Source organism: Onychostruthus taczanowskii, unplaced genomic scaffold (genome assembly GCF_017590055.1).
Source record: "Onychostruthus taczanowskii isolate IOZ18803 unplaced genomic scaffold, ASM1759005v1 scaffold93, whole genome shotgun sequence".
NCBI classification, from domain to species: domain Eukaryota; kingdom Metazoa; phylum Chordata; class Aves; order Passeriformes; family Passeridae; genus Onychostruthus; species Onychostruthus taczanowskii.
Genome location: NW_024507324.1, coordinates 2,175,419 through 2,201,807, shown reverse-complemented (window position 1 = coordinate 2,201,807; position 26,389 = coordinate 2,175,419). Strand labels below are relative to the sequence as shown.

Below are 26,389 nucleotides of genomic sequence, written 5' to 3'. Positions count from 1 at the left end.
ATAAACCAAGTTGTCCTAACCTACTTTTGCTTTTAAGATGGACAAAGAGCAGTGTCCTCCTAACAAAGGTCTGGAGCACCAAATCCCGTTACCTACGGCTGAGGGTTGCACGTAAGGCAATGTACCTTTGAAACTGTGAACTCTCCTTTTCCTCCTCCTATCTGCATATTTATGCAGTCCCACAACAATGGTTTTTAGGTGCACATCTGTCATTCATCACACTTGGTGGTAGCTCTTTTGCTGCCTCATCTCACTTGGAGCTCTCCCACCATTTCATTCTTTTAAACCCCTCAGGCATTTTCTCTCTTCAATTAGTCCCTTAAAACTTTCCTTCCTCTTTAAGCTTATGATTATTCTTTCATTAATGCATTTTGTGGTGCTCTCTAAGGAGAACAAAACAAAATAAACCTCTTTCCCCCCAAAATTACACTGCCATGTTCTGAACAACTTGTAAGAAACAAAGCCAAGGCACAGACTGATAATGAAGGTAATACCATCAGGTTTCACTCTCTTCTGGAAGAGAAGGAGAGTAAAATTGAATATACAGCCATAAACCATAGGAAATTAAATAGGTCTCTGCAAATGAAAGTTGCCTATGAAAATAGTTTCCAGGTTTATGGTTTTAATTACTTCATAAATGAATGGAAAACAGGATTAAGGAATTTGCACAATTGTTACACATCATATTTGGAATCACAGCCCTTTTTTTTTTCAGCTTTCACCATGAAGGCATAATCCAATAAAGTCCAACTGGACTAGATCCAATTTCTCCTTGACACTTAACTTGGTAGACAAAAGTCTGAAATAATTCTCCAGCACTCCTGTAGGACTGAAACATGCAATATCAGGGTGATTTTGCAGAGCTTCCTCACTTATACTCAGGCTTTGGATTTTATGATTTGCACCCATTAAAAATGTCTATGACTTCCAGTTTTTCAGCTTTGCTCATTTACTAACTCTGTTTCTAAACAAGATTGAAAGCACCAATTGAACCATGGACCATGGCCCCCTCTACAGAGGTCCTCTGAGTTGATAAAGCCATCTGGGAATCTATCAAAATGTGCAGAGGAGCAGAAGTGTTGGAACCACTCTTGTCCCCTTTCAAGAATCCATATTTACAAACACAGAAGCTTGGTGTTTTTCATTCACAGCTAGAGTAAGCATTTCTTTTTTCCTTCCTTCTTTTTCTTGTTTTCCTTTTACTGCAGTGCATGTTGATTTTAGAATGAACAAACTGCCCATGAGTGACTGCTCTTTACATGTCTTCATGTAAGCCAATTACCCAGGGAGAATTTAGCATGCTGTACCAGTTCAGTCAAGCTTTTCTTCTGCAAGCCTAAAGTCCCCCTAATGCCCTTCTCCTTCACAGGCTTGTTGCTCTTCATCTCCGTCTGAAATGAAATTCAGTAAATATTATACTTGCAAGGTAACAGGTCTGGAATGTGAAGCATCTAGAGCTCAGCAGAGTCTCTTCTTGGCGTCTCATACATACCTCGCTGCCTAGTGCCAAACAGTATTTGACTGGCTTTATTCAATTCAAATAAAGATACTGAATCCCAAGACTGTACAAATCTATTAAAAGCCAAAACCAAGTTAAGAGAAATGCCCTCTAAGAAATGCCACTAAGAGAAGATAAAGAGTGCTACATGCCTTTTTGGAGTCCCTGAAAAGATCAGTGTCTCAAATAGACCTTTGCATCTGGAATATACACTTACATTTTTGTCATCATCCTTCACAAACTAAAGACAAGAGAAAGAAGATAACGGCTGGGCTCTCATGCTTTGTCCTACAGGATCCTTGCCTGTCACATTACGAACTGTACAACAGCAAGGACCAACATAGGCAAACTTCTGTCATTCCATAACTGAGTTTACAGAATAGCACTGAAAGCCAGCTGATACTTAACAACAAGAACAGTCACAAGGCAAGAACTAAGTCACAATCCTCTTTATAATCAAGCACCATGTAGCATAGGTTGGCAAGGATAAACTCTCGAGCACTTCTCACCTTCTAACCTAGGGCTGTGTCCATGCAGGCTCAGTCTTCACTAATGCTAACTTCCAAGTGCTCTGTTCAGAACTGCTAGACCCCCTAAGGCTGGAAGAGCTCTTCTGAATTTAACATCTGCTTCTACTAATTAACTGTATGGATTAGACGCTTTGTGTCAGCACAAGTTAGAAAGAGACAGCATTTCCAGCGTCTCTCCCATGGGAATACAATGGATGGCCAACAGGTATAAGCTCTGAACGGTATAACTCGACTAATTTACATACTGGCTACAGGTCTGCTTGACCTTGAGGCAGAAAGTTATGCCTTGCTAACCTAATCCTCAGAAGCCTTGGACCAAAATGCCTCTCAAAATTTGAAGCAGAAACAAACAAAATGCCTCTGTAACTGAAATGACCTCAATATTCATCACAGATATTTATGCAAGAACTTCTGACTAGTAGGAAGGTATACAAGGGAAGACCATAGCTTCTCAGACCCTCTTGTTCCAACTTGATCTTTTTTTTAATCCAATGCTGGAAATGTTCTAGATTCTTGTGACTAAAAATGTTTTATTCCAACAGTCTACTTTTTAAGCAAACCCACCTCTTTCCAGTCTGATATAAACTATGGCCTTCAGTCTCTACTGGTCCAAGCATAGGAAGAGTGAGCAAACAATGGCCTTTCTGAGCATGTGAGAGCACCCCATATCCTAACTCCTAAACAGCAATACAATTTAAAAAATCTAAAAAATTTATTGCCAGAAAAGCAGGGGAAAAAAGGAAACGAAAAAGAGATTAAAAAAAGAGATTTTTTCTTCTGAATAATTTCAAGTTAACATAGTAAGATGTCCTAAACAGATCTCTGAGTCTTAAAACCATCCCATTTCAAATGTTATTTTATGTAAATCTGGAAAGTTGCCTTGTCTGGAGTAAAATCACATACAGATTGAAAAAGGATTAAGGTTTTTTTGTTACAGTATACACAGGTTTTATATTTTAACCTTCTAGTGTCTGAGATGGAAGAAAATTGGGAGAGTTTGGACTAAGGAGAATGGGCAGGGGTACGGCTCACTGCAATGGCTGCTGCAGGTATGGACTCTCTTTTGCATTGCACAAGGTAACACAGGGCATTGCAAACAAGAAAATGTCATTTTATAGCATGGCTCCTCCTTGTGACAGATTAACATGCAAGGAAATGGCAGAAGTTTGTATCATAGTGGGCACTCAGGTCTGTGCTATTCATAGCTGAGTGTTCAGGTTTACAAGGCTAGACTGGCTTTCCCATGTCCAAATAAAACAGCCAGACTGATCCAGTTGGATTTTCCAAAGGGCAAGATAAAGGTCTTTCCCAGAAATACTACAAATATCAATCACTCCCAGTGCCGCCACCTGCCTGAGATCCATCTGCAGAGAACCGGCTTTTGGACAGATAACACCACAAAGGAGTTCCTGATTCTTTTGTCCTTGGTGAGCTTTCTCACACCCTGGAGGAGAGACCATGGTAACAGAACTGTGGTGCAGGACAGCTGGGCACCAGAGGTACCAGAGTGAGAGAGGCTGGGGCACACACCTCTGGCAGGTGTGTGGTACCACCAAGACGATGGAACTACACTCCAGCTCAACAACAGTTTGCTTATTGCCTCCTATTTTAATGACAGGTCTTGCTAAATTAATTTCAACTATCCTTCCACCTGAAGTTTCACCTATTTTCTTTTAAACTGTTATGAGTAATACCCCCCAAAATTTGCTTTACATTGCCAAGCAAGTTTAGTTTCTGCTTTTTTGGGTGTGCATAGATGTTTGAGGCAAAACTCTCTAGAGAAAAAGGCGTGCATACTAACAGACACACTTTTATGCACACAAAGAAACAAAAAATATAAAAGAATATATTTCAGACTAACAAAATGACATCCAACTAAATATTAGAAAAAGATGTTCTGACCATTTATGATTCAGAAGAATCCAAAACTAACGCAGACTCCAGACAGAGATCACATTCAGTGAAAGAGCTCCACAAATTGCATCATACAACACCATGACTGCGATAATGAATATGGATAACAACTACAGGGTCAGCGTCTGCATTTCTTAAGGATCAAAACAGACTAGGAATGCCTCAGCGGCTTCTTGGAATAAGCTAAAGAATTATTTGAAAACACTTTAGTTCAAAGGAGCATGAAAACCATGCAAGTTTTAAATTTTCTGCTCTACATGCATTATTAGTCATAGTTCCTACTGGTGAGACTCTGCAGGTATTCAGCTGACCTGGGCCTAAAGAAGCAGGGCTCCAGAAATAAGTCTTTACTGCTCCAGACATATGACACTGACAGAAATTACACTTGATACTTAAGTTTAAAGATCATATTCAGAGGTAAGTTTAAGGATCATATTCAGAGGGAAAAAGCACTGGAAAATGGCTGTGAAACAGGGAACTGTTGGAAGAGTTTGTGGTTGAGTTGGGTGTTTTGTTGAAGTACTGGTTGCATACTCTGGAGGCAGAGTTGTCCTCAACACTGATACAAAAGAATAGGTGACAGTGAAATATCACACCTATCTATACAAAACATAGAATGCTTCAGGACTATTCCAGCTCTCCTCAACGCAAGGCTGACCCTCCATCAAAAGGAAAAGCTCCACATTTCAGAGGTGAAACTTCAGAAGGAATTTGTCTTCAAAATGCACATGAATTATATCAAAAATGAGGTGACATCTTTGTCCTGGCTCTGTCCTCTTGGTACACAGGTACTACCAGCACCTGAGGATCACAGATACAAATGGGAGGTACGGGGGACAGGCTAACCACCCAAGAGTCATGTCAAGCAACACAGAACAATTTTTTGCCATTTTCAAATTTACACAACAATAGGTTATTTTACATAAAGAAAAGTATTAATAGAATGCACAAAATAATAATAAATCTTAAAATCACTGCCAAAAAATTTAAAAAATTATTCAACTGAAAGGACATGGCAAGACAAGGGTTGATAGTGTACTGCAGATAAACAAGCTCTCAGTGCATCACTGCAGCAAAAGTAATGTGCTCTCAGACTGCAAGGAAAAGTGAAGTCTTTTACTACATAAATTAACTGGGATCACACACATATACAAAATACTTCCTTTCAGCGCCGCACATCTCTTTCCAATAGGATAGAGTCAAAATGAAGAGAAGTCAGAGCTAAGCAAGGAGATCCAATGGCTCCAGGGTGTATTGAAATGAAACAAAGACTGAATAGTTCATTTTGCAAATAAGTTATGAAAGCGCTAATCTAAGGATTAGGCAAATTGCACCTACATATGATAAACCACATCTCCAGTTAATCTGTGGCACGACTTGCCTAAAGCACTGCAAATACATAATGCCTCCTTCTTCCTTGTCAGCTACCCCAAGGAGGGAAGGGCACCTGGATACAGCAAGGGAGCCACTGAGACTTGAAGCAAAAAAGGAGAGAGGAAATGTGAAAAAGAATAAACTCATGTGCAAAGTAACATAATCCATGCCATCAAATACAGGCCACTGGAAAAAAAAATAATGCTTGAAAATCTCTGTTAATCAGAAGAGATGATATACCACTGTCCTGGATACCAAGGCAGAGTACTGTGCTAGCATGAAATTTGAGTCGTCCCTACCCAAAGAACAAAAACCCAAAGAATGTAGAAAATTATTTTTCTCGTAAATATCAATTCTATGTCTTGGATAGCAAACCTAGCCAACATTGCACACTGAGTCAGAAAGACTACACAGCCTTATTTTGATTTCTTGAAAAGAGTATGAAAAAGTTACTTCTTAATTCACTCAGTTATTTCAAAAGAGAGGCCTGAGAGAAAATGGTTAGAAGTTGTTTTCTCCATTATTTTCATAGCTTCCATTTTTTTGAAAGGACATCAAATCCTAACTCCATCTGAAAAAAGAAAACAAAATAATAATAATAGTAACAATAATGAGATGGGGAGAGTCACAGCTGAGCTCTATTCTTCTCAGCTGATAGCCTCCTGAAAGCACTTGAGTAAAAGATACTACAGAATACTACTGTACATACTACAGATATTACTCATCAGGTTGGTTTGGAAAACAAAAATAGGTAAGATCATGACACTGCTCAAATTTGACAAGTGACTTTAACATACAACCAGCAACTCAGCTGGCTGTTTACAATATATTTCAACAGGATTCCCAAACTTTGTTTTGCTTCTCCAAGTACATAGCAGGCAACAAACCAACTAAAAGACCAGCTGATGAACCAGGGTCACAGCACAGCGTAAAAATCCCCAGACACAGACAATGATTAGAGGCAGAGATCCATGCACAGTCTCTCTGATACACACATTCAATCCCTCTTTTTTCTACCTTTCTTATACAAGCAATGCAGGTCTAGTGCATAGCCTTGTGTGCAAGGGACTATGGACACCTGCACATTTTACTACAGTTACCTAACCTTCTGAAAATACCTGCCACACTACTCTTACAATTAGGAAAAGATAATTTTAAATACAGTGTCAAGCACCAGAAGATTGGAATGGAACAATCTACACTATCTAAAAAATAAAATTAAAATGAAATCAAATCAAATCAAATCAAATCAGAGATGAGGGAAATAAGGGGTAGTGAGAAATTAAAGACAGAATGAGAATGGAAAAATATTCAAACAAACAATTTGTTAGCACCTGGAAGAAAACAAGGAGTTGAATAACTGCTCACGTGGCCTTGTCAGAAGCAATTAGTGTCCAAACAACCTGAAGTGCCTTCAGGACTGGATAACAAACTTTACAACTAGAGGAGAAACCACAGAAGACATTTATCTGGACTTCAGTAAGTCTGGACACTGACAAGCCTGTTAGCAAATGAGGGAAATGGGGCCTAGACACAAAGAGACAGTAGGTAGGCTGCAGGACTGGGAAACTGCCCTGAGCCAGAAATTACCAGTGGTTCCAGTTAAAACAGAAGCTCTACCCACCTGGGTGCTGCAGAGGAATGAGATTACTACTGAGCTATCAAACATGGGCTAACAAGTTGGGCTGCTCAGCCAAAAAGAGACTACTGAGGGTGTTACCTAAAAACAGCCCCCAGCTACCTAAACAGCTGCCACAGAAAGCAGGGGATGATCCATCTTCCATGTTCTTGAGGGACAAATCCTGAGTAGGTCTGAGCTGCAGCACAGAAGGTTAGCTCTAGGCATCATGAAAACCTTTAGACAACAAAGGCCATGCACAGAAGGCTCCCACTGCATCCAGAGTGAGTGGCAGGCTTCTAAAACCTTTCCCATGGGAATGATTTTTACAGGATACCAATTATACATATAGAGACCAGCTAACTTAAAAATTTAACAATGTTTCTTCGAAGCATTCTGTTTCCTGGGTAATGCACTTGGAAACCTGCTGCAACTGTCCTGGAACTAATAAATCATAACAGCTCCTTAAGTTAAAGAGATAAGCCTTGTGTTAGAGGAATTTATACCAGGATACTTGACATGTATAATAATGCAAATATAAGGAGTAAATTCTCTCTGGTATTAAAAACAAGTTTGTGCTTAAAACAACACAGTAAATAATTATAACTGATACTTTATTCCCTGATCGTGAATTCCAAATGAGAACGCTATGCTGTATGACACTTTCCTCCACTGGTGCTTCATTATCTTGCGATTCCTTGTTATATTGCTTGAAAAGTTATATTCAGTGTGAAGAGTGATGGAGAATTTTTGTAAAATTACTATGATACGCTTTTTTTTCTCCTTAGTCTTTGGCATTATTTCATGCTAAACTTTGAACTTGCTCCTTTCATTGATGTGCATTTCAAGTTTAAAGTGAAACAGTCCAATAGATGAAACCAAAAGTTTGACCTCCATTATAACTGCTGTAATCTTCTGGGAAAATATCCTCTTAACTCTAATTTCTCTTTTCAGACTCACCATGCTGCTGATGAGAAATAATAGTTATTGGCGCTGTAAGGCCAAGATTAATGTCTGATTCTGAAAAAAAAAAAAACAACTCCAAACCAAAACAAAAAAATGACCAGTAGCAGTGAATGAACACATGAAGTTTCTCCATTTCTCATGTGCAATCACTTCCTAGATAAGCAATCTGGATGAGATGATGAACACTCTTACACGAAAAAATATTTAAGATCACATGAAAATCTCTGGTTTCAAGCATGCGTGCCTTTTGCAGTGTAACTGATAATATCACAGAGGATCATTATCTGACTTGTCAGCTTAAATGAGAAAGTCTGTAGGGCTGGGAAAAGTAGTGCGAGATCAACAGTGCTTCACACACCAGGGCCCTGATTTCTCACTGGGACTTCAGGAACTACTGTAATACAAGTATTACAGCATTCTCCACTTTGCCTCAATTGGATAGTGTTGTTAGATGGATGCAGCATGTTTCTATCAAGAAATACTTGGCTGAGCTTCTAGAGGAGTGAAATGATCCCTGTAAATACATGGACAAATTGTGGTTGGCCCTTGGCTCCACACATCAGAAAACCTCTCTGTCAGCAGCTGCAATACTGGGTGAAAGTTGGCTGATGCACCAGAAGGACCAGAATGGGAGCAAAGAAAAGGATCTCTGTTACAGGAGCTGTGGAGAGCCCTGACTCACTAAACATGGGCAGTTACAGCCTCCCTAGCTGCAACGCTCCTACCCATAGATGTTTTACTTAGCACCTCTCAATAACACCAAAGGGGAAAAAAAAGTAACATCCATAGTGAACTTCTTTCTCTATTTTTCACTTTTTCTGGCATAGAAGAACAAGACTGCTTTCAGGTAGATTTTTTTCCCTTTGGTGGCATCAATAAAAGTTTAAAGCTCCTTGTCAAAAGCAATGAAAAGGTTACAAAAAACACAGACTATCTGCCAATGTCTCTGAACTAAAAGTGCTCATGCCCACCTGCTTAGCTGTCAATACCCAAAACCACAACCACTGCTTCAGAATAAAAGGGGCTCGTACCATTTCACTGCTAAAAGTAAGATGGGTATTTTTCTATTTGTAACAAGATCCGTAAGACAGAAGGGTCCCAAGCTCTCATGGGGTTTCCAAATTCCAGGCAGGGACACAAATTTTTAACAGAAAGATTTTGGCGGACCAACACCATTTACACAGCACACGAGATGTATTTGCTCTTGGTGGCACTGGCTGCTTTTTGTGAAGTCAGCCATCAGCAGTTTCTGCATCCAACTGCAGGATCATGAATTGCAACAATCCAAACTAGAAGTCTGTGAAGCTCACCTAACCATAACGAGACTTTCACAAAAGCAGATAAAACAAAGCCTCAAACAAATTGTTTCTTCCACCTTTGAAAACACATGGGAGCATGAGCAAAGTTTCCCTGTGATACTGAGGATTTGTACAGCTTAAAGATTTTGCATCACTTTTGGTGCAACGGCAGGAATCAGCTCCTCAGGTGAGGAGCTTTGTCACCACTGGTAGGTCAGTTGTGACTTCAAGGCAAGCCACGAACCTCTCACTGTTTGCTGACTTCACTTAAAGTTCATGATAGAAGCTGAACCAGTACAGATATAGAGGAATGTACCACTTAAAAAGGTGGCATGAGAATCCATGGCATCTCCAGGTATCACTGAAGTGCCTTAGGAAGAAGGCAATCAAACAGTTACAGATTGAGGCAAGTCAGACTTGGAGGCAAATAAAAGAAAGGCTTCTCCATGGAAGTCATTTTCACACTGGAACCTCTTCTGAAACATGTCTGTGATGAAACCATAAAAGGGGATATATACTTCCAAACCTTTTCCCAGAGGCTTAAAAGAGAAGCCTCCCTGCTTGTATATTTCTGATAAAGGCCCCAGCAATGAAGACCAAGGAATTAAGTTTAATTAGATTTTACCAGGAAACCTGCAACATTTCACTTCAGAGAACACTCCAAGAAGTAAAGCATTTTGCAGTGTTGCTGACAGCAACTTGTCTGCAGGAGTCCAAAGCCAGAAAGAAATGCACTTCTCCTGCCCAAGACTTCACCTCGGCAACAGGGCTGTGGTAATCTGCAACACTCAGGGCCCCCAAAAGCAAACCCACAAATCCAAACATACCAAAAAATTTGGAAAAGGGAGAAACAAAAGGAATCAGAACATTCCAGCACATCCAAATCTAACTATGCTAAATAAAATGGAATAGGATAAAACATAGATATATTTTTAACAGAAGAAATATATGTGGATGATTATACAAAAAAGACACTCACACCAGGTGAACAGTGATGGTGACCAGACACATGGGAGCACCCATCTTCTCTTATTAGTATTTTTAATCTATTGCTGTTTATAAGAGCAAGCTGCATTTTCTCCCTTTATAACTTTTTTTCTATACAAGTGGGCCTCAATAGTTAGCTATTCTAACTGGAATATCTAACAGCGGTCAGGAAATTTCATGACTGCCTTGCAGAGAGTGGAAGAGACGAAAGCAAGTCCCATGACACAGGCTCCATTCCTCTCGCCCCACCTCTGCCAGGAAGCTCCCTGTTCCCCTGGCAAGCAGCACAGCTGGCTGCCTTCTCCTGCTCGGCCAAGGGTCCAGAGAACAGCCTTTCCAAACTATTCCCTGGCTGCAGGAGGAAATGAAAGCAAGTTATTTTCAAGAAAAGCAGACTGGATTGTCCAACCCTTTTACTCTGCGGAGAAGAAAAAAAAAAGAATTATTTTTACTTACAAGAAGTAAAAGTATCATGAAGAAGGAAAAGCAAAAGAAAACTACGTTGGGTTTTTTTTTTTTATTGTAGAGAAGTCAAGATTCACAGACTCAAAGCACAGGCAACACATCTTTAAATGATTAAGATAAAGACAGCAGACAACAGATGAATGCTAGAGACAGAGGGAAGTGAAAGTTTTAAACCACATTAAAATTGTTCAATCTTTCCTGCTTTGTAACAGTAATTACAATTAAAACAATTTACACCCTGCTGCAGTGCAAATCAGTAACAGAAAAGCACGAAGATTTTAAGCCTCACTCAGGAAATCTCTGCCGCTACTGTAAGTGCCACTGCCTGCCTGCAAGCAGGGAACACGCACCTGTCTGCCCATACAAAGGTGCTCAGCTTTCAACTCCTTCTGCTTCTTCACTGTAGCTGGCCCAGGAAGCTCCCAGGCCCCTTCTGAAGATCCCTAAAATGCGTCATTTACTCCATGGGAAATGTGTCTGCTCGCCGAGCCCAGAAACAGCAATAGAGATGGACGTGGAAGGATTTGAAGCTGCAGCACAGACAGGACAGAACAGTACAACAAAACCTGGAGAAACTCATCTGCAGAGCTTCATGTTCAGCTAGCCACAAATCCTGCTACGATGGAGTCATGGCTAACTCAGAGAGGATTAATGCAGAGTAACTGGTCACTCTCTTTGACACAGTAACTTGGAAAAATAATTAACAACACAGATTGCTCCGTGAAGATACTTGCTAGAGTTAGCTCCAATTTAGTGCTAATAAGCATACCAACTCCTATTATTTAAGTACAGATAACTCAAATGCCAAGGTCCTTTTACTAAGTAGCAATTACTAGGATGACTTATGATCCATTATGCCCTCTACACTATTTTTAGTACAAGTGAAATTTCTTTATAGGTTAAGGGCTCAGACTTCTGGGTGGGGTAAGGAAGAACACATCCACTAACTACTTTGCACATGGAGTCACCAACTGAGTCAGTGACTTGGAGGTCTCCCATGTCTTGTGCTATTGAACACGGAAAAGAAACCCAAAAATATTATTTGCCTTCCAAAATTATGGTTTCTGGCAAGAGAACTAACCTCACAGCAGGAATGTCTGGCTACTTGCTTCTCAGAGGGAAGAGCTGACAATAGTATGAGCCCCAGATAACCCATCACCACCCCTCTGAAGTTTGGAGTGGTGGGTGGCACCTCTCCTTGTGCTTTTGCCAGCATGAGGGCCACCAAACTCTGCCAGGCTACGTCTTTACACCTGGTTCCTGAGGAAATATGGTGACTTTCTGATAAGCTGGTTTCTACAGAACCCTGATTTTAGGTTGCTGGCACTTCAACAACTAAGCAACTTCAAAGAGACAGACATAAGTACTGACTTATTTTTAAGACGGAAGTGAGGTGCTTGACAGCCAAGACTCAAAGCTCAGGTAAAAGATATTACCTCGTGTTCTGCACAGTATCAGGAAGTCCCAAAGAACTGAACATATGGGTTTAGTACTATGAAGGAGACAGTCATACAAAGGTGATACAATGATGAACTGAATCAACTGGACAGAAGTGTTTACAGAGAAAGCAGGACAGGATTATGGACTGACACTTAGCTTGCTGGACAAGCAGAAATGATACACAATCAACAAAGACCACTCAGGCTAGAAAACTGTCTGTGAACCATAATGAAACCTTAAGAATGCCAGCCTAAGATAAAATTTAAAAATGCAACTATATATTAACAAAAAACCCCTAAAACTAATACTGAGAACTACTATAACATCAGAAAACAGAAGAACTGCAGATAACAGACAAGAAAAAAACAAATGAGAAGACCAGCTCCATGGCCAAGAAACTTAGACATGAAATTTACTTTAGTACTAAGGAAGCTTAACGGTCATATTCCTCCACTACATAAAAACTGTTCAAGTGGTAGTACAGAAATATGAAATAAACTTCTGTAGATACAAAAGCTAGGCAAGTATAAGATTAACAGATTTTTTTAAATTTTTTCAGCACCAACTTAGAAGGTCTTAAAACAACATTGTAAAACAAGCAAGACTGGGTAACTTGCACAAGAACTTTTTGAAGAGCTGTCCAGGGAAGAATGGAAATTATTAAAACTAGCTTTCAATGAATCCTAAACACCGAAAACTACCTTAAAGATTTGAGGCAAAACATAATTGTTCATACACAATCCTCAACAGGCAATCCGTGATATTGCACTTACACAGCCAGACTTATACTGATCCCAGAAAAAATATGTGAAGTGTGGGAATGAGAATGAGCTCAGAAGAACTAAGTATATATACTTATATATAATCCACAGAAGTATAATCTACAGCAGCTCAGGAAAAGAGATGCTCCTGGTCTGTACCTTAGTGAGTGACATGGGTAGGTAAGAAAACTGTTTTGATATAATGTACTTGGGTAGCTGCAAGACATTTAAGCTGGTGCTACATAATGGCTTCATTAGGAAACATGAACAACAGGAGACAAACAGGGCCAGGCAGTAAGTGAATCAAAGCCTTGTGTTTTTATGAGACTTTGAATACAATGGTATTCAACCATTATTGAGAGGAAAGCATCTACCAAGGTCCCATTTTACTGTACTCTACCATCTAATATTTTTATCCATCATCTGTAAGGAAACCAAACCATTACTAATCAACTGCAGCTTCAACAATGATATGGATGTGTAAAATAATGAAGAAGATGCACTAAAACCAGAGTGACTTGAATCCTGAATTATCAAGATGGGAATACAGCTGTAGGACAGAGAAACTGGACCATACTTCCAAAGTAGGAGACTCCATCTGACAGTCAGCACCTCTGAAAAGAACTTGGGAGAGACCCTAGTGGATAATTACCCAAGCATGAATTTTAACTTATAGAACTTATAGAGCTCCTGGCAAAGTTACTGCCAAAGTTAGCTGCATGAATTGTGTAGTATTGAATTAAAGGGGTTTGCAACATGCATGTAACTTGATAATGGCACAGCCACTCCTGAAATAGTGTGTCCAATACTGTTGTCCACAGTCTCAGTAAAACATGAACAAAGCAGAGGAGTTTTAGAGGGGAGCCATGAGAATAACTGGAAAGGCTAGGAAGTATCTCATGGATTACATACAGCACACTTAATTTTAAAGAGATGTGGCTTGCTCACAGTCTACAGATCTGAAAGACACCTGAAATTGGATAAAGTAGCCCGTGCCAAGCTCCTGGCTGTTTATTGCAGGGTCTTCTAGCAGCCACGCCTGCTTACTCTTAGCCACATCTGTTCCCCTCTCCAAAACCTCTTTTTCCTGTGGATACCTACAGAAAGCCCACCAATCTGACAAAGACACCCATTTTCAGTCCCTGTACTTAATCAATGGAATAATTTACCAAGTGTGCTGTGAACACCCTTTCAGAAATGAATTAATTCAAAACTCAATGGCCTGGAATATGCAGGTAGAGAGATCAGAAGACCATAATGAGGGCCTCCAGCTTTTTTAACCTGTCCATTCTATAATAACTCAAAACTTCCTAGAGCAATATTAGTCTCATCCTTTCCAAAGTATGATAACAACTGGTGAGTTGAGCAATGTGTGTGAGCAACTATTGAGCAACTGTTGGTGAGCAATGAATGTGAACAGACCTGAAAACAATACACCCTGACAAGAACATCTCATCCTTGCTGAGATGAGCATCTCCTTCAGTTGCCAGGCAACATACAGGCTCAATTAGAAAGCTGCCTGCAGCTCTGGCGGTACTTAAATTAAGGCACCTTATATCCTTAAAGCACCTTATTTTAAACAAGGCACTAAAATAAAATACATTAAAATATTGCCTTATATTAAACAAGATCCAAAACATTTGGTTTCATATCCTGAACCAAATGAAATCTCATCCCACCAGGACACAGGAAGTACCACATAGATAGAATACAAACCTAGCTTTTTGCTTTGCTTTTTTGCAAAAAAGGAAACACACAAAACCCCAACAACCTGTGCTGTATGTTAAGTCCTTTCAGGCTTTGAGAAGTGTACCGTAGTAATACAAATATGACACAAAACAGCATTCAGGACATTTCTTATCAGCAAAGCAGATTTAACCACTTCAGTGTTCATCTGAACAAAAGGCTGGTATTCTCAAAGGCTAAAAAGAAAAAACTCCTTTAGGTGCTGGTTAAAGCCCTGGCCTCAATGACTGTTCTTCTTGCCTAAACAATCGCTGCACAGAATCCAGTTTCAACATCACAGGAAAAAATCTGGAGTGACTTTACTGACTCAAACTGAATTGCTCCAGCTCTTCAGCCATGAAAATAAAATGTATCTCAGAAGTTAACTTGTTATTTTGTGAACTTAGAGACACATCAAGTCAGAGAGGCTTTATGTAAAACCACATTCACCTTCATGCTATAACACAGCTCCTGTTCCCAAACTTCTTGGCTTTCCAGTTTGTAAACTCAGAATATATCATGTAGCAAACCAACTTTAAGAAATGGTCTTCCTGGCTCCTGCTCTATGCAGAACTGACTTCTAAGATTTAAATGATAACATTAAAACATCTTGCTTAGCCCTGACCTTTCTTTACAGTCCACTGCACAGAGATTTGCCACATTCTTAGTCAAAGCTTTAGATTCTTCCCTGCTTCAGGCACTGAGGTCTGATTTTGCACATGTTTCTAAAAAGCCTCTGGATGTGAAGTGATGAACTTCTAGACAAAAACTTGCTGTAGGGAGGATGATAAAGATATATTACGGCATGTTTATTTGCCAAGACCTTTGCAGTCAGATGGTCATTTATTTTAGACTGGGGAAAATGTGGAATACCTAAGAAGTACAGGACTTCAACTCATTCCTCCTTCCCTACATTCTGCAGTTCTCACCATATTGCCACCATATGCTGATCCCAGATGACATATGCCAACAAATGTAGTCCATCAATAAGGCTAACTAAGGCGTTTATTTTCAGATGTGGTCTTTGTTTTTAAGGGCCTTATGCAGAAGAATGTCTCCAGTGGAAGCTCGATAAAGGTGAAAGCACCATATTACAGTAATACACCCCAATATATACTGGAGATGTGGCCACTCCCTGAAACAAACGAATCACACTTAATACCTGACCAATGACTTCTGCAGCCAGTGGAAAGACTTCCAGCAGGCTTTGGACCAGGGCCATTAATCTGGGGAACATACTCTCAAAAGGCAGAGAAATGGAAAGGTTTGACTGTATCACATGTATAGCTGGCCCAGTGGTGGCAAGTGTGCATGAGGCAGATTCCTTTCCAGACTCCACCTCAACAAATACATTTCCAGCGAGAGAAAATCAGGTTTCCCAACACAGTGTGGTAAATAATGGGACTGCAGCTTGGAAGGAGGCAAGTTCCTTCAGACACATTATATTGCTGTAACTCAGACTATGACCACGTTCGTAAATATCTCTTTTTCTAGATTCTTTCGGGGCTCTTTTCTTCCCTGATTAGAAAGGGGAATGTGAAACTTCCAAATACATGGCTCCTAGCATCAGGGAGAAATGCAAGCTGGAACAGGGGAATCCAGATTCAAAGAGGGAGAGAAAGGTCAGGCCCCCAACAATCCATTCTGAGTCCCTCCAAACTGGGCCAAAGCTGCTCACTTAGCTTCCTTGCTTTGCACACTGTATATCCTGGCAGGGATCCTCTCAGTTCCTATCACACCACCAGATCAGAACAGCAGATTGGTTTTGAAGAAAGCTGGAACTTGTTCCCCCCTCACAGGCCTAGAGATGTGTGCCTGCTGCAATAGCCTGCCGTCATGGGCTGGATAAACACGCAATGAGCATGACAAGTGAAACCTACAGATATCTTTCAGCAAACCTCAGTGTTGAAATGTGGCTACTTCACTTCCAAAGCGTGCATCAAGAAAAATATGAGCATAAAGCAGTGACTGGCACAAGACATACAAGCCCTTGCTCTGCAAGTGAGGCTCAGAGCCAACTGCAACTGCCAAGAAAACTGGGCTGGATCTCTTGGAGATTCAATGAGAATGAGAACATTAATGATCTGCATAGATCCAACACATCTCCAGACTGCTTACAATGTCCTATCATGTTGGAGAATACAATATATCATTTATCCTTCCCTGAAGGCAAATATCCCTTATATCCCCTGCAGGCATTTGAAGGCAGAAATGAACTGCCAGTGGACCTGAACCTCGGCATCCATAAATCTTGCTTACTAGGCATTCATTAAGTGCTCTGCTTAATTATTCTCCAGTCAGCTGGATCAATTCCTGCACCAAAGCCTCAAAGCACAAAGGCCAGGAACTGCGATGCAAAGGGCACAGCTGGCCCTCCATAGTCAGGGAAGGCAGAGATGTCTCTCAGTTTTGCTAGTCCGGGCCACCCATGAGACCAAGAAGAGGTGGGACAAGGAGCAGCAGCCTGCCCCAGGCTCTGGTGAACACCAGGCTCTGATCGCCACTTGTGCCATTGTTTCAACCCACTGCTGCATCAGAAGAGACCGAATTTGCAGCATTGTTTTTACGTGCAGTTTGGGAGATGTAAAGTTTTGCAGGTTTTCTTCCCAGTGTACATCTTGGCAGTCCAAGAGATCTTTATCACTGTTTGCCAAATGCCCAAAAAAAGTAATTTTATACATACTGGACAATGCCCACTCAAATAAGCAAGGACTGCTCTCTCAATTTGGGGTACTGGAGATCAGCTGTAAACACAACTGCAGGCTCAGGATTAGTAAGTATTATCTTACAGAAGTCTTCATCAAATAAGTGATTGCGAGTGCTCTCTGGCCACTTCAAAAGAGTCAGTGCTGCTTACACCTGGAAGTTTTTTCAGCCTTGTGATTACAAAGTTCACCCACAGGGTTGGAGGATTTTGTGGACTGGCTTTTTTTTTCCACACCAAGAAATGAAACCCAACATGTTCTGATTCCTATCTTTTAATCATCACTATGGTAAAGATATATTACCATGACTATTTCAGCTGAGCTAGCTGCTGAATTGCAAATGCTGTAAGTAAACAAAAACAAGTAAGAGAAGGAACTTCAACAGGCTTAGCTTGCCTTTTAAAATTCAAAGCAGAGGTTTAAAAGAGATGAAGCCAGGGAAAACATTGGATACTAACAGCAGCCAAACAGGGAAAAATAACGAAGTTGTAAGCCTGAAAAACTGAAATGGAAAGAATGACAGATTTACTGCTGCATTTGATGCACATAACCACCGATAGACTCTCCCCGGGAAGTGTTGAAATTACCATCACTGAAATGAATCCAGAAGCTAAAAATTAAATTATCTTTCCCAGAACATTCCAATTTGAGCTTTGGCAACAACAGATGTTTTAATACTTTAAAATGTATGCACGCGCGTGTGTGCATGCATGCACACACGCAACGCACCCTCGAGTACAGTATCCTCTTTCACATGAGACCTCCCTCTTAGCTTTCACAAAGTCAGACTGAACTCATGGTCATTCTGCAAAGTCTCTGCTTCAAAGTCTCTGCTCAAATGCACAACTGTCAGATTAAGCAATCCATAAGGAGTCTTACAGCAGCTCCAAGTTATGAATGAATGGTTATTTGTGAACTTGCCTGTCAAGACAGATGCGGTATTTGTCAGTGCAGTGTGGGTTAGATAGGATGGGAAGGAGCCAAACAAGCAAAGTGAAAGGTCAGTATCACAACATTTTCCTTCCCCACCCCTCCTCAGTTTGCCTAAAACTATGCCACAGCTTTTGCTGAAGTCCAATACAGTAGTCTATTTTTATGCAACTTACCATGCTTATTTGAAAAGCAACATTCAAGCAAGAAAAGCAAAATAAAACTGTGTGCAGAGGGAGAGAAGAACAGGAACATTTTGACACAAGAAAGCTACAACACAAGGACAAATCCAAGACTGGCAGAAAACAGCATATCTTTAGAAATGTGGTGACACTTGAATCAAGACCACCCTGTGGAAGCTGAAATACAATCCACTGTTTTCCTAGTATTAAAATGTAGTATTACAAGGATTACAGGTTAATTCATGTTAGAAGTCCAACCTCCAGCTCAAAGCAGGGTCAGCTATGAGGTCAACTTATGTTTTATGATTTATACAGTTATTTTTAATAACCTGAAGTCAGCTCCACACTGTACTAAGTACTATATAACAACAAAAAGAGGCTCCCTTCCTAAGGAGGATTCAGAGGGGAAAAGTTCAGCTCTACAGTGAAGAGCCTGAATACGTCAATGAGAATCACACCTGAAATGAGAAGCACTCCTCAGTCACTGTCCAAATTAAAACCTGAACAAGAGAGAGATGTTCTGAAGATCCTCTCCACACTTTCTACCACAAATCGGCTGCAGGGGTGCCTGTGAGGTCCAGCATCTCCTGGAAACCACGCACAGACGCCAGAGAGCCCAAATAACACAAGATGTATTTCAGCAAGCCTGTCTGTTCACAGTGAGCAAGCAGTCTCTCTGCACAGCTGCCATAACCCATCCAACAAAGCCTCCAAAACAAGGAGCCAGAAGCTTCCCCAGTAGCATGAACTGCCATGTTCCCTTTGGAAAACGTGGTTCTTTTAAAGAATGCTCTTTTATCCAAAGAAGCAACTTCTCTACTGTGGACCAACTTGCATAGCACCAAAAACATGTAAAAAATCTATAAAGACCAGAGAGGTCTAACAAAGCCAGGTCTAGTACTTCACTTCTGTAAATCCAATCCTGCGCCATTTGAGCTAAGAGAACCACAGCAGTGAACAGGTTCGCGAGTAATTCATAAATCCAAACACCACTGGTCACACTGGAAGGAGATAAAACACAACTCTTGACACTAAGGGCTTTTTCCCCCAACATTTTATTGTCTTGGTACAGACAATCTTTCAATTTCTCCTCTATACCTTGCCGCTCTATGTTTTGTACAGTCGGGTGCCCAGCTGCAATCACTTAACACGGCACAGACAGCAAGGACAAGCATGGGGGAGATGTTTTAAGAAGAAACATTGCTTCTTCAGATTGACTACTACAGGAAGCCAACTGTGAGTGATGCTGGAGCTAGGTAGTGACTATCCACAGCACAGACTGAAGGGGAAGCAAGCAACAGCCTGTGGTGGAAGGCAGGGTGCAAGCTTTCCCTAAACAAATGACCAAGCCAATCCTTTTAATCTAAACAAACCAGCAGAAACATCCGTAACACATTATTACATTAAATAATACCTGTGGAGCTCATCATCCTCAAGCAAAAAACTGCCTGCTTGAAAACCTGCTGCATGCGGTTTCACAACAGGAACGAAAATGTTTGCGTGTCTTCACTCATGACTCGTTTTGCCACCATACCCTGGGGTTCCTCTCTTTATCCGTCTTTATCTGTGCAGTCTAGCACATCAGTGCAAAGGCAAAGGAAGCAGCTGCCGAACAGGGTCAGCCTTCTTCAGGATCACTGAAGAGTTTCTTCTTTCCCCTCTAAAACATGCTGTAAAGCATTTCCTTCTCAGAGGGCAGATTTCAACACAGTGAGAGGAATTTGAACTGTCTGGCTTTGTTCATCTCTGCAAATGCACCATAAATTGGGCACCAACTCAGGAAGTTAATTAGGCATACACAGACCTTAATGCTAATGAGCCTGTTCATGTGTGTGAAGCTCCGTGCTACAGGACTGTGCTGAAGAAGCTCACTGAGAATGACAGCCAGTTGTCTCATTCATCCTTTTCCTCAGCTACGGTGCAGACAGGAATCCCAAGCTGACAGCAAAATGCTGGAAGTAGTAGCTTCAAAGCAGCACAGCCATCCTGATGGCCACTACAGTTCTCATGCAGAGCACTAAAGAGGAGCAAGGCTAAAACCATCTATATCTGTATCTAATGAAGATGATGCTCTGCTTTCCTCACTCGATCACCTACTCACGCTAGTCCTGCAGGCAGAGCCAGCAAGAGCAGTACACGTTCTGAGCACTCCCTGCACATCTCCAGCCACAAGAAGACAAGGGCACATTTCCAGAAAGGTCTCTGGGACTATAAAAGATTTACACCATCAGTGGCTGGAGGGTGGGGAGCAGCAGGGGCACTGCTGCATATTCACCAAAAGGGCTTTTAAGCATGGGAAGAGGCTGCCCCGGAAGTGGTTGAGTCACCATCCCTGGAGGTATTTAGAAGTATAGCTGTGGCACATAGGGACAAGGCTTAGTGGTGAACTTCACAGTGACAGGTTAACACTTGTACTCAGATGTCATGAAAAGTCTTTTATAAACTAAATGATTCCACAATTCTGTCAAATCTTCTCACTCACCAAACTACAGTGAAAAGTGCCTCTTTCAAACAGACACTAGAGAGAAATTCCAGGAGGGTTATGGAAAGGACTTGGGAATACAGCCCTGTCTTGTAGCTCATCTGACCATGCAGTATTAAAGAGGGGGTCATGGGTATTTACCTTTCCTACAGGCTTCATCTTCTGGAAGTAACTCAAGGACCATGTATCATTCCACATTGCCTCTTGGACCTTCCCCCCTGCTTCCCACCTTGGCACCCTGCTTACAGTAGAAGTGGCTGGTGATTCAGAAGCCAGGCAGGAAGCACATGTGGTGCTGCCCTTCATTAGTCCACCAGAGCATGTTATTTTATTATCCCTCTCAGTATGTAGAGGACTACTGTCTAGAAAATTACCCTGTGCCTTTCTAAAGCCATTTGCAATTCACTGGGGTTTTCCACCTACGAAGACTGCATTAAGTGCCATTCCTTAAGGAATAAGGAACTGTTCCCCCCACCACGGCCCTCCTTGGGAAAGCCTTCACATTGCTTCAGGCGCTGTCTGTAATGCAGAGAGTATGCATGGCAAACACCTCCTCCTCCAAGAGGTGCTCCAGACCACAACTACAGGTCCAGCATAGCTAGAAAATTTTAAAGTAAGTTGTTCCTTCTGAGTCTGTTTCCATATAATTAATAACACGGGAAAGCCTGTCAGGTTAGACTCTTGTGTTGTGCTAAATGCAAACACAGGTGAGCTGTTAACATTGTGGTAATGATGCAGTCCGTGCTGGGAACCGTCTGCAGGAGCAGTTCTGGTACCTGAAGACAAGAAACCCACATATGTGTAATTGCTGGTAAATTGAATCCTTGTTGATAAAGTAGAAGCATGTCACTGTGCCCTGACAGCTTATAATGTCTTTTATGAGGCAAATATTGGCAGAAGGATGACCTATGTAAAGCAATATTCATGGGACAGAGCTCCTGAGAAGGCTAATCCTAACCACCAGCACAGGATGGAACCCATGGAGGCTCCTTCACACTAAGGTAGCTTAAAACGCATGAAAAACCAAGCCCAAACACAGAAGAACTGTGTTTTCTTAGGCCAATGAGTACTTATAAACCTATCTTCAAGAATGCAGAAAACTTAAAAATTTACTTACATTGACCTTAAGCTATCGCTGCAAAGCAGTTCACTGACTGTAGTAAAAGTTGCTTTGAATGAAGATGGTAGAATGGCCTTTGCCTCCAAATAGAGTGTTGCCTGTTTTTCTCAAGTATGCCTGTTGTTCATTATTGTAATTGTGCATTACAATTCACACTCCTTAATTATGTTGGCATTTAATTTCTGTTTACTCTCAGTGCAATGGCAATCATCACCTAACTTAAGTATCAGGCCCTAGATATTCAACGAACAACTGGTAAGTAATAAGCTTCTAACGTGATCCAGCATCCACAGTAACCAGTTTTAAGCATTTACTCGGGTAACTTTGCCTAGGCACAAAATTCCCAAGAACTCTCTGATGTTGTGCTCAGAGAACACCATATCCAATCTTCCTCTTTAAACTCCTATGAAAAACCTCAAATTCTACCTTCCACCGGACTTAGGAGAGATTCGGACTCACACAGATGCATGAGCATGTCCTGAGCACAAGGCATGCCTGACAGACAAAATCTTTCTTTTTTTTCCAAATGTCTTTGTAGTATTTTTTTCTGATGCCTCTTTCGCATCTGTTGCTTTTGGGTCACGCAGTTCCTGACTCACGGAATTTCCACCTGTATCTCTATGCGTCCTTAACCTCAAGTGGACTCTCAAGCCAGATGCCCCCTTAATTCCTCAGTGCAAACGATCAGTAAACCTTAGCACAACTTTAGTTTGAGCCTTAAATTAACAGCATGTGAAAAGATTAATATGAATAATTTCAAAACTAATCAGATCCCTTCTTTAAATGTTGACACAGTATTATTTATATCCCATAAATACCTTCTTGACTAAAATTCATCCCAGGAGATTGGCATCTTGCCAGTTCTATTCATATTTACTGTATTTATATAGTACAGTTGGCCAAGGATAATATTTAAGACAAAATATGCCTTAGGGTATATACAGTATCTCTTACAGTTTTCCTTTTAAATCTCCTCATTGCTAAAAATATTTAGTATGAACTTTACAAAACGCCCCACGAAGATCTATCAGCGATCTGTAGTGATATATTGCTGACTCTGAGTATAATTAGAGCATATTTGTAATACTTGGGTTGTAGTCAGTTTCTGAATGTTAACTTGTGGTAAAAACTGAACCACTGATCTTTCCCATGTCTGCCTTCCAGCAGCTTTTGACCTCCAGTGCATTCACACTGATCTTCTTCTCCCTCATACCTCTCTCCAACACAGCAGACATCGTAGAGTTAAAAAAATCCACTCTGAAATGCCTAGGAGAAAGTGCCTGTGGCCGCCAGAGCTGCACTTTCAACTTCTTCCTTTAAAATATGGTGGAGTGATTTCTTCCTTACTGTCTTTTTTGGAAAGGTTCGCTCTATCCAGAATAACTAGAGAGCAGTGGAAAAACAGTTAACCTACTTACTCTGATGTTAGTGACAGCCCTCGCACAGTAGTGCTGGATGTGCTGCAAGCTGGCCCTCGGATCCCAAACATCTGATGCACTCTGTTGGTAGATACCTGCAATCTCCTCCTCTCTTCCAAAGCCTCTATCGATACTTCAGACCAAATCTGGCCTCTGACAACGTTTTAAAAATAGATCCTCTTTTGTCAGTACCATCCAAGTCACACACCACAGGTATTTTAATTTTTTGGGAAGTATGCAGCTGCATTTTGGACTATTGGTTCTCTGCAGCCTGTTGAAGCAAGGAGAGAGGCCAGATGTGCTCAGGACGGATGCACTTTACAATTCTCAAAGACTCTCCGCTATAGGGCCAACTCCCCAAGCCAAGGCACTGCTATAGGTCTTCCCAACCTTTGCCCACAGTTGCTCCTCTGCCGTGGTAAGATCTAATAAGTCTCAAAAGGAAGTGCTGACTTCTACCAAAACCACCAGCAAAATAATACAGTACATCAACATGGAAACCAAGCACGACTTCTGTGTTCTTGCTATGGCTATGAATTATACTGAACTGCTCTGCTCATACCCACTTGGCTCCAAATACGCAGTGGTTTTTTGTTTTTTTTTTTAATAAAGTATTTCTTCCCCAAGGGTAACGAGGGTGGAGTGTATTTATCATGGCTATTAAGGATGGTGCCATAATTACAATAATAAAATGGCTCTGACTGCCAGGATGTCCTGTACCTGATGTTGTCATTTAAGACTAAAGGAAGAAAGGGAGGCAGCTGCACGGAGCGTGGGGCTCAGATACCTTGGCTGGCATCCTAGGACTATCCCATGCAAGACAGAGCAAGCCCCAAACCTACAACTTGCTAAACTAAAAATAAATAAGGGGAAAATGCAACTAGAAACTCTAGGATAAAGTTACCGAGATGGCTGAATTATCTATTTAAGCAAGAGCTATGTGCTTTTGAGAAACAGACAGCAAGTATATAGGGCATCAAGTAGTGTGGGAGGGAAGCGAGCTAACTGAAATGACTAGGGACTAGGGTTTGGTTATGTGAACAGTGAAGTTATTTTCTGCTTCTGGTATTTCACTTTCTTTGGTATGATGATGATCTACATTCTTTTAAGGCAGTGCGGCGCTTTTTCTTTCTTTTTTTTTTCTATGCACTTAAGCTTCACTACCAAAATAAAAAGGCATGTCATTATGATTATCAATCACTCTAAGTGGATTTGGTCAGCACAGAGCATTTGTACCTTTTTTTCTTTTTTTTTTTCTTTTTGTGCAAAACGTGGCATGGATCACCAGAAGGTTGTTAAAAACAGCAAAAGGTAGATGGGCTGAGGCAGGTTCCAAGAACCGAGGCTACCCAAAAGGGAGAAGTTTTTCTGTACCTGAAATGAAAAGTGCCCACGAACCGAAAGGGGCTGCTAGTTAAGTGGGAAGAGGAGGGAGGACGCCTCTGTCCTCTCTGAGCACCTATGCGAACAGCAGTCTGAGGGACAATGTTCTAAACGGACACAGACAAGACGAGCTGGCAACTTTTTTTTTAAAGACCTCCTTTTCTTTTCAGTTATGGAGAGATGGAAACCTGCCCGTTCCAGACACTCCAAGGGAAACAAGAGCAATGGAAAGATGTTGGCTCTTTCTGAAGACTGTACACGGGGCTGCCGGGGAGCTACACTCGGTGCTGGGGAGGGAGTGGGATCCCGGGAAGGGGGAGCTCTGCTCAGGTACGGGGTGGTGGCAGCAGAGGCACCCTGAGGAATCCCTGGGTGACTTCAGAGGGGTCTGGAAACCTCGCGAGTCTGGGGCAACAGGTGATCCCCCACAACATACCCACCCAGTCATGTATACCCCGTCACCTAAATTAAACCTTAGAAGCCTCCACCTAAGGATGTCAAGCAAGCCGAGCAAAGAAGGCAGAGTACAATGCTCGGGGGTGCTATTTAAAGGTGCTGAGCACCGCTAAGCCTCCTGGGCGAAACTGCGCACACATGCACAAACACAGAGGACTTACTTTCGGGGTAAAAAGGCTGCATGTCTATTTTGTAAACTTCTTTGGCATAATACTCCTCGTCGCTCCTCTCCCTCTCGCAAGTGGCGGCTCTGTGGTTGGCTTTTTCCTGAAGCAGGTCCCTGGTGCTGTTGTAGATAGAGATGACCTCCGGGGGCACCTCCTCGGGCTCGGGGTACTCATCCGGGGGGCTGGTGAGCTTCAGTTTGCTCAAGATCTGCCCTCGGATTGCCTCGATCCTCTTGCGCATAAACTGATCCATGTCGAGAGTGCTGCAGGTAGACAGGCTGAGAGCCACGGTGGCCAGATCCACGGTGAGGAGCACGCTCAGGAGATAGCAGTGCATTTTAAGTGTTTAAATACAGCGCCCCCCGCAAAAAAAAAAAAAAAAAAAAAAAAAAAAAAAAAAAAAAAAAAAAAAAAAAAAAAAAAAAAGTGACTTTAACAACGAAAGACAACAAGAAAAAAAAAATTAAAAAAAATAAAAAGGGGAGCTGTGCAAACAAAGGGGGGATCTGCACACAAAATGCTCTTAAAAACCTGGCTGCGAGGGTGGCTCGCAATCGGACAACGCACGGGAGGCGCTAGTGAAAAAAAAAACAAAAAACCAGCAATAATAATAATTAAAAAAAGAAGAAAAAGGAAATTGCTACAATTAGATAAAAATTCGGGAGCGGAGGGAGCCAGACAGAAAAAAAGGAGGAGGAAAAATAGATACAACAAACCTGCAAATCAAGTAAATGGCAGAGAGGCTGCTCTCAGCACGCTGTAAAACAAAAATCTGAAGGGGAGGGGGAGGGGGGGGGAAGAAAAGGGGAAGGAGAAAAACAAAAAAAAAAAAAAAAAAAGGAGGGCGAAAATGCGTAGTGATGGGTATCACAGGGCGCTGCCGCAGCCGGCAGAGAGAGGGTGCCGGCGCGGCGCTGAGCCCCGCCGTGCGCCCGCGGCGCCCGACGGCTCCCGGCGGGCAGCGGCACCA

At 41.6% G+C, this 26,389-nt stretch overlaps 1 protein-coding gene across 1 annotated transcript in view; it reads right to left on the bottom strand.

The window, feature by feature from the left end:
- TGFB2 (transforming growth factor beta 2) overlaps positions 1-25,810 on the bottom strand; it is a 60,123-nt gene extending 34,313 nt beyond the window's left edge. Inside the window, exon 1 of the mRNA XM_041426693.1 lies at positions 25,414-25,810. Coding sequence (XP_041282627.1) covers positions 25,414-25,756 — 343 coding nt within the window. The 5' untranslated portion in view covers positions 25,757-25,810. The remainder of the gene's footprint in view (positions 1-25,413) is intronic.
- Positions 25,811-26,389: the final 579 nt, after the last annotated feature.